This window comes from Chelon labrosus, assembly GCF_963514085.1.
Source record: "Chelon labrosus genome assembly, chromosome: 1".
Classification (NCBI taxonomy): domain Eukaryota; kingdom Metazoa; phylum Chordata; class Actinopteri; order Mugiliformes; family Mugilidae; genus Chelon; species Chelon labrosus.
The window spans coordinates 34,390,938-34,407,957 of NC_140337.1; the positions used below are offsets into that span (position 1 = coordinate 34,390,938).

General features: G+C 44.5%; 1 protein-coding gene across 1 annotated transcript in view; it reads left to right on the forward strand.

Annotated features, from left to right (window-relative positions):
- Positions 1 to 14,096, forward strand: part of LOC311488234 (uncharacterized protein) — a gene marked incomplete at both ends in the record, with an annotated part of 134,342 nt that extends 120,246 nt beyond the window's left edge. Inside the window, one exon of the mRNA XM_084544815.1 lies at positions 14,041 to 14,096. Within this exon, the coding sequence (XP_084400941.1) occupies positions 14,041 to 14,096 (56 nt within the window). The remainder of the gene's footprint in view (positions 1 to 14,040) is intronic.
- Positions 14,097 to 17,020: the final 2,924 nt, after the last annotated feature.

Here is a 17,020-nt window from a genome sequence, read left to right on the forward strand (position 1 = left end):
GTAAGGCAACCCCCACCAGGACGATCGGCCCCATCTACCCCCACTGGAATGTGCTGTGTCATTTCAGTGGTATTGTCAGACAGGTTGCACTGCACCATCTTATGCTGACGCTGGTCACTGAGACTAGGCTCTGGAACTGTGCAGGGACACGATGAGCGGCAAGGCCTCCTCGAGAGTGCGTCTGCATTTTGATGCTGTTTACCTGGACGATGGAGCACCTGGAAGTCGTATTCTGCCAGTTTCTCAAGCCATTGAGCTAGCTGGCCCTCTGGCTCCCTTAACCTGGTCAACCAGCGCAGACTGCTGTGGTCAGTCCGGATGGTGAATGGTCTCCCTAGCAGATATTGTCTAAAGTGGGCAGTGAACTCCACCATTGCTAGGAGCTCACGTCTGGTGGTGCAATAGTTTTGCTCTGTGGCTGACAGCCGCCTGCTCCCATAGGCTAGGACCCTCTCCTCCCCTCCTTGTACTTGGGAGAAGACTGCTCCGATCCCCCAATCGCTAGCATCAGTGTCAAGGAACATTTCGCCGCTGTCAAGGGGATAGCCTAGAACAGGTGCAGATGTCAGTCGTCTTTTTAGTTCCTCAAATGCCTCCTGGCATTCGTCCGTCCAGTCAAAGCGTGCATACTTTTTGGTGAGTTCATGGAGTGGCCTAGCAACTGTGGCAAAATCCTCCACAAAACGTCTGTAGTACGAAGCCAAACCAACGAACTGCCGTACCTCTGAGATGTTTTGGGGTGTTGGCCACTCTATCACCTTCTGGATCTTCTGGGGGTCGGTAGCAATGCCTTCAGAGGAGACGATATGCCCCAGGTAAGCCACTTGCTCCCGAAACAGGCAGCACTTGGAGGGTTTTAACTTGAGGTTGGCTTGCCGAAGTCTGGTGAAAACTTGGCCCAACCGTTCCAACATTTCAGCGCCATCCCGCCCCAGGACTATGATATCATCGAGATACACCAAGCATGTCTCCCACTGTAACCCAGCCAGCACACGGTCCATAAGTCTCTGAAATGTGGCTGGGGCATTACAAAGTCCAAAGGGCATCACATTCCATTCAAACAATCCCTTACGTGTGCAGAAAGCAGCAGCCTTGCGGGCTCTTGGTGTCATTTCCACCTGCCAATACCCTGATGTTAAATCCAGTGTGCTGAAATACTTGGCGGTGGACAGTGTGTCCAGAGTGTCCTGGATGCGGGGCAGAGGATAAGCGTCTTTAATGGTCCGTTCATTCAAAGGTCTGTAATCCACGCATAGTCGTGGGTTCCCATCTTTCTTCTTCACCATCACAATGGGTGCAGCCCAGCTGCTATTGCTAGGTTGAGCTAGCCCTGCTTCCAGACTCTGCTGCACTTGCTGGTCTGCTGCCACCTGTTTCTCTCTGGACATTCTGCGTGGTGGCTGTTTCACAGGGGAACCCGGGGTTGTCAAGATGTCATGCTGCACAAGATTAGTGCGTCCTAGATCAGAGGACCCCGTGGAGAAAACATCACCATAGGACTGTAGCAGATGGGCCAGCCCGGCACGATCCTGCTCCGTGAGGTTGGCGCAGCTCTCAGCATATAGGGTCAGCAGATGATTTGGCACAGAAGCAGAGACAGGGTTAATAGGTACAAGCATTGCAGGGGCTTCTGGCGGCTGGGGTTCCACCTTCTCCAACACTCTCACTGGTTGCAGAACCCCGGCTACAGCCCCTCTTTTCAGGGTGACAGGTGTAGCACCAGGGTTGAAGACTCTGATGGGAATGGTGGTAGATCGCCATGCCTGCACAACTGCTCGGGCCACTAGAACATGGTGCCTTTCAATGAAGCCTTTAGTTGGGGTTAGCATCAGGTCTCCATCAGCAACATCATGGAGACGGGCGGCACCGGGCACCACATACTCACATCCTGACTCCAACACTGTGGTGCGGGCTACTCTAACAATGTGAACTCGAGTGTGATGGCTGGAATTGAAGTGTGGCAGTTTTTCGCCGAAAAGAGTTACCTCTTTGCGGCCATAGTGCAATTGGGCATGTGCCTGGTGGAGGAAAGGCTGCCCCAGGATAGCCCCAGTACTCTCTGCAGTGTTGGCCATGATAAAGTTCACATTATTAATCTTTCTTCCAACCTGCACGGGTAGATTAACTTCGCCCAGGACCGTCAAACCTCCAGGGCAGATGCCCTGTAAGACCTGTGCAATAGATGGCTGTATTGGGGGTCTGGATTCAGGGGGTATGGATTCAAAAAGGTGGTGAGGCAGCACATTTCTCTGAGCACCAGAGTCTAGCAGAGCACACATTTCCACTCCATATATCAGTATTGGGATACTCATCTCCTCCTCTTGGTCTGTGGTGCAGGTGACTACTGTACCTGGAGCTTGTACTGGAGTCAAACTGGCATTTGGGGTATGCCGCTTGGGTCGACGAGGGGAAGGGCAGGCTCTCTGTAAATGTCCAATACCACTGCAGTTGTGGCAAACAACTTTCTCCCAGTCCATCTTCACATTTTTGCCTTTCTTGGGCTGCCACTGTGGGCGGGGTTGTGGCGCCCTCTCTAACGGGTTATCTAGTACCACAGCTGCCTGCTCTGGCTCCCCACACACCATCACATGAGCACTTTCACGTACCGTAGCTGCTCTGACCCTTCGTTCCGCTGAAGTCCGCTGGCCTGGCTGCATAAGCTGTGTGACTGCTCTAGCGGCTCTTCTAGTTGTCTCATATCTGTGGGCTATTTCATAGGCTTTGGCCAGGGTGCGTGGTTGCTCCTCCAACAGCTTTTGCACCACATCAGCATCGGCTATGGCATTGAAGAAAATCTCCACGCTGATGGCATCCTGCTCCCGCTCTGTACGATCAGCATACACAATAGAGACCTTTTCATAGATGTCATCTCTCAGGCTGTGAAGAGCTTCACCTGGCGCCCTCACTCTCTGCCTCAGTTCAATACCAATAGCTGCTGTGTACTCTGAGCATGGTCCATAGGCAGCTTCCATTTCATCAATGATCCGCTGGTAGCTCCATCGAGCAGATCTGGGGTTTTTATGGACAATGGCACCAGCTGCACCAGTCAGGCTACATCTAAGCTGAACAGCCTTGGTTTTCTCCGACCAGCGGTTAGCCCTGACACAGTTTTCAAACTGATAAAGAAAGTCTTTCCAAGAGCCTGAGCCATCAAAATGGCCTGGTTTCAGTATGGGTATTCTCTCTCTCTGTCCATAATTTTCATCATCACTACTGTCCATAAAGTCCTCACAATGCATGTGAGATGGATGGTGTGTTGCTGACATCCGAAGCTGGTCACGTTCACGCAAGTCGCCCCATTGCTGCTGGGTGTTGTAGAGTAAGGCATTACATTTAGCTTGTACTCCTTTTATATCTTCCACAGACTGAAACATACGTGGGGTGGAGAGTGACACAGCCCGCTGGGGAAATAATGCATGGGCCACGACAGTTGGGCTCGTGGTTATACCACAGTCACAGTTCACGGGGGTGAAAGGGTTAATTAATTGGCCACCGACGTCCAGCGCCGTATTTTGAGTTAAGCTTCGTCTCATCCCGCATCCCACACTGCTCCTAGTGCAGTCATAGTCTTGTTGAAAACTTCCGCACTCACCACTTGTTGCCTTTTGTTGCTTAACTGACGCTATGAATGGGTTGGTGGATGCTGAGGGTGGCGGGGTGAGCGGCCATGCACCCCCGCATCGCGGTGTCCGAGCATGCTCCGTCATGCCACTCGCGGCTGCCGTAAGCTCCATGTCGGTCAGGAACGGGTTAGTTCTATTCCGCTCACCGGCGTATCCTCCATCAGGGGCGTTTCTAGACTTTAAGGGCAACCTGGGCTTAGCCCGTCTGGACCGTATGTAAATTTAAAGATTAACTGAGGATTTTTTTAATATATATACAGTACATAAAAGGTGTTATTATAGTAGACAGTGTTTCCCACAGGATTTTATGAGACTGTGGTGGCAGGGTTTTATTTTTATCAAGAAAAGTTGGTGCACTGCACCTTTAGAAAAATAGCTCTGTCTCTTTAAGAAAGACGGTAGTCTTGAGTTGTTGAAGTTGTGCGTGGCTGTGGATATGTGCCGCTGAACTGTGGGCATGTTGCAAATATAAAGTAAAAATAAAGATGAACTTTTGTCTTGCTGTTTGTTTTGGAGTTGCAACAGATAAATGTTTTAGACTACCATCTAAAAAAAAAAAATTCGGCGGCACGCGATCTACCCGCACTACCTTCGCGATCTACCGGTCAATCGCGATGGACGTAATGAGCACCCCTGCCATAGATCATCTCGTCGTTTCTCTTCTCAAAAAATTCTCAAATTCTCTTCAAACGCCGTCCTGCTGTCCTCAGATGTATGACTGGATAGCGCCAGGTGCAGCCATCATCATCATCATCATCATCATCATTATTTATTTATTTTATTTTTTTTATGATTTACTTTTTTTTTATGGTCAAATGAGCGGGCCGCCACAGTCTCGTTAATCAATGGGAAACACTGGTAGACAACAGAATAGGCTACATTAGACTGCCCAAATTATTTATTATTGAATTACTAGGTCCATACACGTTTAAGTGTGAGGTTGCATGTAATGTATCATTAAGCAAATGTTCTGCCATGTCTCGTCTGCTTTCTCAACGTAGCCTACTGCAACCTATGACGCTGAACTACCAAGTGACTAGTTGACAGCAGTAACGTTACTTGAGAGCACAGAGCCACTGATCTCAGACCAGACTAGTGTTGCGTCGGTCGCGAATGATTCGTTCGTTTGAACGAATCTTTTGAGTGAACGTACTGAATGGAATCACTTCATGAACTGATTCGTTCCTTTCTCAGTTCAGTTGAGCTCTGCAGCGAGCGTGCAGGCCGGGAGTGGAACAATCAGACATTTGGTCACAAACACAGGCTGGAAAAATGCACGCACATAATGTTCGGTCTTCGGTATGTATTATTGCACCATCAGAGCACCATATTTGCATTAGACCTACAGGGGAATACATAATATAAAACAGTGTATACCCTTACATTAATACACGTCTATAAGCTCTGACTGCCAGGCAGATTTAAATATCTGAAGTTTTTAAAAGTAACAGAATTTCTGCTGTAGATGTTTTTTTTTTTTTGTTTTTTATTATATAATGATGTTTTTTATATAAACTCCTGCTGCTGTAGTGTTGGTTTCACTCGCTGCAAACAGAGAGGTGAGTCTGTCAGGCGATTCACGTTCGCACTGCCACTCATGATTAGCGAACGTACTGCAAGATTAGCGAATCAGTACGTTCGCGAACGTACTGCAAGATTAGCGAATACGTTCGCGAACGTACTGCATGATTAGCGAATCAGTACGTTCGCAAACGTACTGCAAGATAGCGAATCAGTACGTTCGCGAACGTACTGCATGATTAGCGAATCAGTACGGATTAACGTGCAATTCGCGATTCTAGTGATCCCAGAATCTTACAGAGAATCACGAGGCCTGTGTCACTCACTCGCGTACTGCTGACCACACAGCTGGAACTGCCACTCAGGGCAGGGGACTTGGTTCACGTTTAGTAACTGTACTGCTGTAATTAGCGCTGGCTTGTTGACATCCGTGTAGCACCGTGTAGTATAAACTGTGTAGAATAAAACGAGGCTAGAAGCTAACATGCTAATGTTAAACATGCTGTTATTTGACGGACACTTTCAGTGTGTATGTTAGCATGTACGTTAACATACTGGTGTTTAGCCACAGTGGTGTTGTCATTTGTATTTTAGTAAGTTTTCTGTGGGTTGTACTACGTGCCACCGTGGAACAATAGACTAACCGATTCAGTCCGTTGTCTGCTAATTAGTACAACGTTACTATGTCTTTGTGTCAGAATCTCCATTCATATATTTTAATATTTAGTGCTCTAATTCTTAATTGAACTTTTATTGGTCAACCGTATGGACTGATGTCGCAGATCGCCGGGCTGCCGACCACAGATACGCTGAGCGGTTGCCTTGGCAACCACCGGATGTGGATGCGTGTGACATCAATCAGGGCTCCTGCTATGGAAGGAACGATTCGGTGAACGAATCTTTTGAACGAATCATTTTAATGAACTGATTCTAGTGATTCAGTACAGTCAAAAGAACTGCCGTGCCCATCACTAGACCAGACCGCGAAGCGCCTCTGCCCTCTCCAGCCCAGCTCCGCCCCGCCCGGCCTGTCTGCTTCTCCTTGTCAGTTTAGTGTTCGGGATTCCTTGTTCTAACAGGCTACGAGGGATAGAACGCACAACGAAAAAAAAAAGTTAAATAACAATTTTGGCTACCCGGGCTGAGCTCAATTTTCCCCGGGCTGAAGCCCCGGTAAAATCGGCTGGTGACGCCCCTGTCCTCCATCAGTGTGATTTACAAAGTCCATATTCACTCCAACAGTCTCCGTTATATCCATCAGAAATGGGTTAGTCCCGGCGTTTCGGCTTGCCACGGCGTTATCTTTACGCGCAGCCATTCTCTCTCTTTGCCCACCGAAAACTTCTTCAGAGGGGAATCCCGGACGAGCCCCCAGTGTTACCTGAACCGATCTAGTCGGCTCCGAACCGTAGTTGGGAGCGCACCGGCCTCTACTCAGCGTTCCGCTTTGTGGCTCGTGAATCAGCTGGTAACAATGTCCGGGCACCGCTTAAAGAAGAAGGAGGGCTCAGTGGACTGCCGGTCACAACGAATTTATTTTGAATGACATGAACAGCGGCCTTAACAATTTTTGGATACGGTAGCCCTGAACCTATCTTGACACTGTTTCGACTGTCTGTAGTGATGGCCCTCTTGCACACACCATTCTAGCACTTCCTTTTTCCCACAATTCCCTGTTTTCACATAAACATAGGTTACGTCCAAGGCCCCCAGCTGTCTCAGGCTGTGCCTGTAACAACAGGATATGTACTGTTCTCCACCCAAAAGATCAGTCACATACCTGCCATGAAAAATATAGTGCAATTATTAAGAGCTAATAATTCATAGATGAACAACTATCAAATACAACAGTTTCTCCTACCACCACACCTGTCCAGTCTACTACAGCCCCACACAGAAAGCACAACTTTATCTACTCCTTCAACTGCCACAACTGCTTAAACTACAACAACAGCATCATACTTTTGTTGCAACAATGCAATTACTTGCCAATGATTAAAGAGACAATAATGAATCACCTGTGCATTTTCTACCACATAAATTCAAAATAAATGTTACTGTGTTTTTATTTTATTTTTTAAGTAGCTTACCTGCAGGGTTCAAGAAGAATTTCAAAGTTTTTGATTTTCTCCAATTCGGCATCGGTCAGCATGGCTGGAGCGCTCCTCTGCTGATGGAGGTCAAGTGCAGCTCTGAGAGCATCTTTGTTTCTGTGAAGCCGAGTGATCATGCTCAGAGTGGAGTTCCATCTGGTGGAAATGTCTTGGATTAGAGGTTCCTCCTTCTGGCCCTTCTCCACTTGTTTGCGTCGCAGTTCTTCAGCGTTAGCTGGACTGTGCTTAAAATGTCCAACCAGTTTGCGGCATTTTGCCAGGACCGTCTCCAAACCACTGTCACGGATTAACGTGGTAATCAACCTCTGTATACTGTGTGCAATGCACGGCATGTGTTCATATTGCATAAGTCTTGCTGCTGCTACCATATTCCGTGCATTATCTGTGCCAATTGTTGTCACCTTTTTTGCAATATCCCATTTCTCTGCAACTTCTGTGAAATGCTGGGCACATGTTTCAGCAAAGTGTCGTTCTCCTGTATGTTGAACTGTTAAAGCAAACGACTGCAATATCCAGTCATTGTCTATATGGTGTGCAGTTACTCCAAGATAATTTTTGTTGCTCACTGACGTCCAGTGATCCCCTGTTAATGTGACGGCATGTGCAGTTTTCAGGAGTTCCACTTTACTTGCCTTCTCAGTCTCATACAGGTCATGTATGCGTTTACCAATTGTTCCCTGCGACGGTAATGTGTATGATGGATCAGCAGTTGCCAAATGAAGAACGTCCCTTAGACCCGCATCTTCAACGATGTTCAACGGTCTGCAGTCAGTTGCCACCCATTTCGCCAGCGCTGTAGTTAACTCACACACTCAACCAGAGAGCTTTGACGAATCTCCTGCTTGTTGTTAGCCTGGACTGCACTGCCGGGATGTTTTGCTTGTAGGTGGTAGCTCAGACTGCTAGTACTTCGGTGATAGTGAAATTCCATCGGACACAAGGCGCATAATACTTTTGTTTTGTCGACTGAGCCGTCTTGAAGTTTTTTAAAGTGAAACGAACCATTCAGAAGCCCAGGGGTATTTTTTTCCATGACCACGGTTTGAATGGAAGAAGTATTGCTCTCATTCTTCTTCTACGTCTCTGCGGTTGGCAACCAGCTTCAAGGTGCCTTACCGCCACCTGGACTGGAGGTCCGACACTGCAGTCTAGTAGAGGACAAACCGATTAACCGTGATCAAAAAAAATGAATGCGTTAAATTTTTTAATTAATCGCATCGCTATTAACTCTTTAACTATGACAGCCCTAATTTAAAGTCAGCATTAATCAACCTGAGTATTAATCTATAGGCTTAGATGCAACATAAGAGGGACATACACTGTCGCTGATCAATTAGCATTCAGTATGCAACGTATAAACAACAGGGATTAGCAACACAGCAACACAAACTTCTCAGGTTATGGCTAGTTAGCAGCTAGCTTCATGTCACTCATTAACAAATAAATGCTCATCACATTAAACAACCGATGGCGAAAAACTACTGCTAAGTCATCAAAACAGACTCATGGATAAACAAACATCAACAGAGTGTAACACATAAGAACAACACCATAACTCATGGCTCTATGGACGCACACACTGCAGAGATCATTCAGCCAATGTTTGCTCTGAGCCAAGCCATACGTCTATGGTGTGTTCAAGGCCCTTGGTAGTGTGGGAATTTACATGTGAGGCAATTAAAAACAATGAAAGAAACATGCACAGAGGGATGAACTTTTGTACAACACACATTAGGGTTTTCTGTCAGCAGTACACTAGTCACTCCACAACACGGATCAGAAGAACCATACAACACTTAGAGCAGGACATCAGGGACATGGAGGAAAAAATAAAATGAAAAAAAATGTGTGTATATAAAAAAAATTTAAAAAAAATATCAGCCGCGGGAGGTGGCTAAAGGGATCACACAAGAATGAGTCTAGTGTAAAATAAAAAATAAAAAGGGGGGGGGGGTTAAAAAAAACTGTACAAATGAATATTAAAGGCTGAGAACGAAAAGTGAAACAATGGCAGAAGGAACTGAAAGTGGAGTCACTGAAGCTGGTGATCCTGAAATGGACGCTGCGCAAGCGCAGAGGGAAACTTTCACATTGTACACAGAAAATGAATGAAATAAAAACAATGATGAAAGAAGGTGTTGATGTTGCCAATATCAATGAAAAAACAAATGCATTTCTAACAATGTTGGATGAATTTAAAAGGTGTCATGAAGCTGTTCAGAAACTGCTGCCTGAGGATGTCAGAATAAATGAAACTTTGGACTGGTATGAGCCAAAAATGGCAGATTATGACGCTTTTCTGACTGAGGTGGATCAATGGATAAAATCTCAGCCTGACCCACAAACTCTTGTGGACTTTGGGGACAGTATCTCACAGACTGGTTTAAAGAGTTCAAACGTTTCTAAATGTTCAAAATCTTCATCCATTGCTTCAGTACGCATGAAGGCCGCTGCAGACAAAGCTGCTCTACTGGCCAGAGCTGAAGCTCTTAATAAGAAACATGAACTGGAAATGGAGAAGCATCAGCTGGGTTTAAAGATGGAATCTCTGAACTTGGAAGCAGATATTGCTGCAGCTGATGCGAGGTTGAAGGCTCTGGAGGAATTTGAAAGTGAAGAATCTGGAAAACAAATGGAGGAACAAATAAATGCATCTGACAAAATAGAAGTAAGCCTAGAACAACTGGAGTTTGCACGGATAGGAACTATACCTAAAACACCCTTACAAAAAATGATACACACCCGGTACTCACCACTAGCTGGAATTACAGAAAAGCCTGAGCAACCACCAAGAGCTACAACAAAACCTCAAACACCCAGAGTTGTTGTATCTGACGGACCACACAGGAGAGACCAATCCACTCCCAGAGGTGAAATAGCTCAGAGCCTCGATCTTACAAATATTATGCAAAGACAGACAGACTTGGCAGATCTGCTGGTGATGCAGCAGAGAGAAGATAAACTTCCAAAAAGGGAGGTTCTGGTGTTTGATGGCGATCCTCTCACTTTCCGACCATTTATGTAGGCTTTCAAGCATAACATCGAGGACAAAACCAACAGTAATGAGGATCGACTGTACTTCCTGGAACAGTATACTGTTGGTCAGCCAAAGGAACTAGTGCAAAGCTGCTTTCACATGACTGCAACAACAGGCTATGATGAAGCAAAGCGCCTACTAAAATATCACTTTGGTGATGACTTCAAAGTCACAACAGCATACATGGAAAAGGCCTCAAACTGGAACTCAATACGCACAGATGATGGAAAGGCACTTCACAGCTACGCCCTCTATCTAAGGGGCTGTGTTAATGCGGTTCAGGACCTCCCATACATGTCAGAGCTGGATTTACCATCTAACATGAAACGGCTTGTTTCCAAACTACCATTTAAACTTTGGGAGAAATGGCGGTCTGCTGTATGTAACATCACTGAAAGAACACAGCAGAGACCTAAATTCCATGACCTTGTTCAGTTTATAGAAAAACAAGCCAGAATAATTCAAGATCCTGTCTTTGGAGATATCCAGGATTCTGCTAATGGGAGAAAATCCAAAAATGACTTGCCTTATATGAGATCTAGCAGCAAGAAAAGCTTTGCTACAGCAGTAGTTCCCAAGACAGAAGCCAACACGAACACCAAGGCTAGGAAAAAGGGCGACAAGCCAGAGGGCATCCGTACAGCCATCGATGCTTTCATCAAGCCTTGTGCTTTCTGTAAAGGAGATCATGTGATGGAAATATGTCAAGCAATGACAAAGATTTCCCACAAGGAGAAAGTTGAACTGCTAAGGAAAAATGGACTCTGCTTTGCCTGCTTGGTTAAAGGTCATATGAGTAAAGAATGTAAAAGACGTCTCACGTGTCGTTCCTGTGAGAAGAAACATCCCACTGTCCGACATATGGAGAACTTTACTCCAGGAAATGCCAAACCAGCAGCTAAGAAGGATTCAGACACCAGGAGCAATGGCATTGCTAAAGTTTCATCGGCAGCACAAATTGCTATGGTATCATCAGTGGAACAAACAGGAGACAGAACCACAGACTACAAGTTGGCAGTGGTACCTGTAAAAATGAAAGCACATAAAGGCAGCTGTTTGATTGAAACCTATGCGTTTCTAGACCCTGGAAGCAATGCTACTTTTGTCACAGAGAAACTGATGGAACAGTTGTCTGTTAGAGGGAAGAAAACCGAAATCTTACTCCGAACAATGGGTCATGAAAAACCTGTGAAAACCCATGTTATGACAGGACTGGAAGTATGCAGCCTGGATGGCAACAGCTTCATAGAACTTCCTGAGGTCTTCACACAAAATGCCATTCCTGTCAGTCAAGAGAACATTCCTACAGAGATGGACACAAAAAGATGGTCTTATCTAAAGGATGTCCACCTAAGTCCCATCAAGGCAGATGTAGGCCTATTGATTGGTGCAAATGTCCCAAAGGCTATGGAGCCACTGAAAGTGATCAATAGTCAAGGTGAAGGGCCTTATGCAGTCTTAAAATGGACTATAAATGGACCTCTTGGCAGTACTACACCTATGGATGAGCATGGTCGTCCACGAATAATGTCCAACAAGTATCTGTGGTCAAGCTGGAGGAGCTCCTTGTACATCAATATAACCAGGACTTCTCTGAAAAGAAGAAAAAAGTGCACTAAAATAATTTGTTTTTATTTGTCCTCAAGTGATCATTTTGTGTTGTTTCTGAACAAAAACTTTTACTGCGATAATGAAGTATTTTCTATTTACTTACAAACTCTGCCCAATTTATGTACTGGATTTTGACTGATTAATAATCCGAGAGGAAAATCACAAAAACCCTTAAAATGTCATAAAAATTCATTCAGATTTAGATTGATTCAGATTGATGGCGCATCCACCTTAATTATTAAAAAGTATCGGTATCGGCGATACTGGCCCTGTGTTTACTTGGTATCGGATCGATACCAAATCCAGCTATCGCACACCTGTTCTCTTGTGCTGCTCTACTGCGCATGTGCAGCGGTGAGCCTCCGTGTTCACTCCAGGAACATAAAGTTACAAGTCCAGTTTACTCAGATGACCTTAGTTTTATAGCTCTTTAAGGAAAAATGTGTGCATGCTTACGTTCCATGAGTTAAATCAACAGGATAGGGGCAACTAAGTAAAGTACATCACGATTTAAGTAAGCATAGCTATAACCTTTTAGAGTGCAGGGCGGCTGAACAGCGAAAGTCTGAGTTCTTGGTTAGGAGAAGGAGCAATTCATCCATTTTGTTAGGCAGAGAGCGGACGTTCCCCAAGTGTATGGACGGGAGAACGGTGCATAATCCCCGCTGCCGCAACTTGACGAGCGCTCCAGCTCGTTTCCCATGCCGGCGTCTCCGTCTAAATCCACAGAGCGCTGCTGCTCCTCCGACCAGAATCTCCAAAAAACAATCTGACTGAGTGAAAACCGGAGAAAAAAGTCCGGCACTGGAAAGTCCTATGTTCAAGAGTTCCTCTCTGCTAATTTTAATAGCAGGGGGAGTGCAGAAAATAACACTAAAAAGTAAAACAGCAACAAGTACTAGAGAGCACAGTACCGAGGCGTCCGTCCGCGGCGCCATCTTATGAAACACAGGCTCTCTGGAAGGGACAGAGGCCTCATCAAGGCCCCATGATTTAGCTTTTATCTCTGTTCTTAACCCTGCTGTTACCAATAAGCTGAATGAGACTGTCTTCCATCTTTTCACTGAGTGGACAAGACTCACTGAATTCTTGAATCTTTTAACTGTTGTTGGTGAAAAGTTCTCTGAGAGCAGCTTCATCTTTGGTGCAGGCTACAAAAAGACAAAGCACATTAAGTGGCAGCTACTGAACTTCCTGTCAGGAGAGGCTGAATGAGCCATATACGTGAGCAGGAAGAACTAAATGGAGGACAGGGTGGACCAGGAGGACACTTCAGTGTGGCTTTGTAATGTCAGGTCCAGACTTTGGCTGGAGTTCAGATTTTAGAAGATGATGGCAGACTTGGACACGTTTGAACAACAGTGGTGTTATAAGAACGTTATTTACACTGTGGAAGATGAACTTTTACTGGATCAATCTGTGTGTGTCTTATTTATTACTATGATGATCTCTATGGAAGATGACTCATGTGTTCATGGAAATGAAGTATTTCTGTAAAATCTAATCTTTCTCTCTCTCACAAACAAGCAACCATCAAGACTCTGATCATCTGCAACACCTTTCTAGATCTCTGTCCTGTTCCTTCTGCTCTCATCTGCTTCTGTCCTTCAGCTTTCTCTACAATCATTCAATAAAGTCATGAAAACCTGCTGCTGCTGCTGCTGCTGCTGCTGTCTCTACAGCTGATGATGGGATTTGTTGTCCTCTCAGTCTGTCAGGTGGAGGTGGAGGAGGGGGTGGAGTCTGTCCAGCTGCCCTTCAGAACCACAGCTCACCTGCCTGAAGACGCTAAAGTGGAGTGGACGGACAGAGACAACAGGAAGGTCCATGTGTATCAGAACGGCTCTGACCAGCTTGAAGACCAGAACCAGATTTACAGAAACAGAACGAAGATGAATGAAGACCTGCTGGAAACTGGAGACCTCAGTCTGACCCTGAAATACCCCACAAAGAGAGACAGTGGAGTATACAATTGTGTAGTCTGGAACAAGGAGAGAGACATCCTGAGAGGGAAAATAGTGGAGCTCAGAGTGAAAGGTTTGTTTTCTGTCTGTCTGTCTGTCTGTCTGTCTGTCTCTAACTGTCTTTGTCTCTGTCTGTCTTTGTCTCTAACTGTCTTGTGTCTCCTCTGCAGACAGAGTCCAGGTCCAGGATGTAACGTCTCCTCTGATGGCTGAAGAGTCAGTTTGATCAGGTTGTTGATCTTTGATTATTGATCAGTGAAGGATCTGATGATGATTTCAAAGAAGATAAAGCTGCTGGTGAAGCAGAGTTCATGTCAGCGACCTCCTCCTGCTTCAAGTAAAACCCTCAAAGTCAGTCAACACGTTTGGAAGAGGGAACTAATGACCTTCATTCAAATGTCCAGCAGAGGACAGTCCTGACTGAAACCTTCAACAAGACACAAGTTAACATGAGCTTTTGAACATTTCTGTGACTTCTGATGTGTTGATGAAACCAGGACAGAAGGAACTGATCAGCAAATATGTTTTAAAGAACGTCTGAAAAAGAGAAAAGGAAGAAAAAGCCACAGTAAATAAATGACTGAGGACAGATTGAAATGAGCCTTTCAAAAGTGTAGGGGTCCTGTGGTCCTCTCTATTCTCCCCCTCTCTGGAATTTAAATTTACAAAGTTGTTTTGTAGAAGAACTCTTCTAACAGATCAACCTTTTACACCTTAGCCATAAAGGTGCCATGTCCAAACACTGAACAGACCCACGCTCCCCCCAATCGGATCTCCCTAATGCTGAGGACGTCATCTGAGCCAAAAAGACAGATTTACACTTCTTGTGGAATTTCCCACTCTTATTTATGGACTAATTAGTTCTGAATCGAAAGAACATCAACGCGATGTCAGGAACTACAAAGCATGAATTAATTGACTTCTACTATCATAAGGACAAAATCAAGAGGCCTTAATGTTATGTTCATCTATGTTTTAAACTTGTGATGTACTAATTTTCCTTTTCAGAGACAAATGCAAACATACCATTTTAACAGGTTTTGCTCCCCCCTCTCCGAGAATGACCGAGAGAGTAGAACACAGATAAGCAGGTCGTAAATAACTTTCTTTCCCCAGAACCAGACTCTGATCTGCATTCTCCTCTCTAAAAAGAGCCTAAGTTTGATAATATGACTATCACAATTGTAATAACCTGGTAAGTTATATATTATTGTTCAGGAAACGCTTACGATCACAATGAGACGGTTTTGATCCTTGTACGATAAAGCTAGCCCAAATTCACATAATTTGTCACAGTAAGGATGGATCAACATTGCCATCAAGTGGCTATCTTTAAAAGTATTTTCTCTCTTTTAATCATTGAAGTTAAAGCATGTTGAATTAGGAATGTTCTTATACTAATAGTAGCTATTAGTTGAAATCATAACTATTGGAATTGTTATTTTAGAAACCCCAACCTTTTGTTATTAGCAAAATGTCAATGTAAAGAGAACTTGAGTTTATTAATTTATTGATGCTTTTGAGTTACTTTGATGTAGTCATTCTGATACGTCATCTTGTCATGTTGTAATGTTGAGTGTTGGCGCATACGAAAAACATTGCTAACGAGCCATGATGAGTGATGGAATGATTCAATTTAGTAATATAAAGTAGGTTAAGAAGATCAGGCAATAAGACATCTTGAGACAAAGAAGTAGGCGTTCTCTTCTCTTTCCGCGCGAAGAATATGGAAACCCGATCCAAACACGCCCTGAATAATTAACTCATAAAACCAGAGAGACGCTCCTCTTTCTCCGGACTTTTATACTTTTGTACTTTACTTTCTCCGCATCTCTTTCCACTTTCCGTTTCCATTTTACTTTTATTTCAGTCTTCTTCTTTACGTACTTAGTCACGTTTATACTTATTAACTTTGTTTTAAGAACAACTTGAATATTGACGATCCGGTCATTTTCGGCTCTGTGTGTTTCTCGTCGGATGTTTTTCCCGACGTACAATTTTTATAGTGACTTAAATATTTTTCTAGTTTTATTCATTTTATACTCTACGAACCGAAGTACTAATCAACATCGTTTATAAGTTAGCCAGCGTAGTCAGCTGGGATATCAGAGAAAGACCCAATCTCTTCGACGGATCAAGAAATCAAGAAGCAGTTGCCATAGCAACGACACTGAGAAGACGTGACGATCCAGCTTCTTTCTTCAAACACAAAGACATTGCAAAGTGTCATCTACTGCCTTCGACTGAACACCTACAACGCTCTCAAGAAGCTGGGTGTTGGAGTTGCAGACCAAGCAACAAGTCCCGTCTACCGTTCCTACCGCTTAAGACAAAGAGTTGGTGTCACTACTTTGAAACTCCCTACTAACATCTTTTAGAGAAGATTAATTAGATTAGATATCAAATCTATTCCCTTTAGTTTAGGACTTAACTATCTCCATCTCTCACCATCACTCCAGAAATTAATTATTTCATACCTTATTATATTCGTTCATTTGATTACACTCCTATATTCTATTAGTCCCTCATTTATTCATAGTTGTCATTTTATTAAATAAATATTTGTTCACACTTAAGAAGTTGTTTGTGATGTTATTTTACGGCAGAGAATGACTGGTACAAATTGTAGAAAAGGATTCACTCCTTCAGATATGCAAATTATTTAACTGAGACTGATAAATTGATTTAAACCGTGTTCTTCCTACGATAACAGGAGGTGGTGCCCTAACGAGACATTTTAAAAGGTGTAGAATATCCTACAGGAGTGTGTAGATTGCTCCTCTCATAAGACCCAGGTTAAACCCCCGTGTGCCCCTTTGCAGCCGTCAATCACATCCAGACCCTTCGAGCGGGTGTCGTTAGACATATTGGGCCCCCTCCCAGAAACCCCTAGAAAAGGTAGGTATGTCCTAGTGGTGGGGGATTATTTTTCCAAATGGACTGAGGCTTTTCCCCTTCCTAATCACGAAGAGAGCAGTATTGCTAAGGTGTTGACAGATGAATGGGTTTGCCGTTTTGGGGTCCCATAGAGCATCCATTCGGTCCAAGGTCGGAACTTTGAGTCCACATTATTTAGTGAACTGTGCAGGCTCCTACAAATCCACAAAACCCGTACATCTCCCTCTCATGTTCAGTCTGATGGTCTGATAG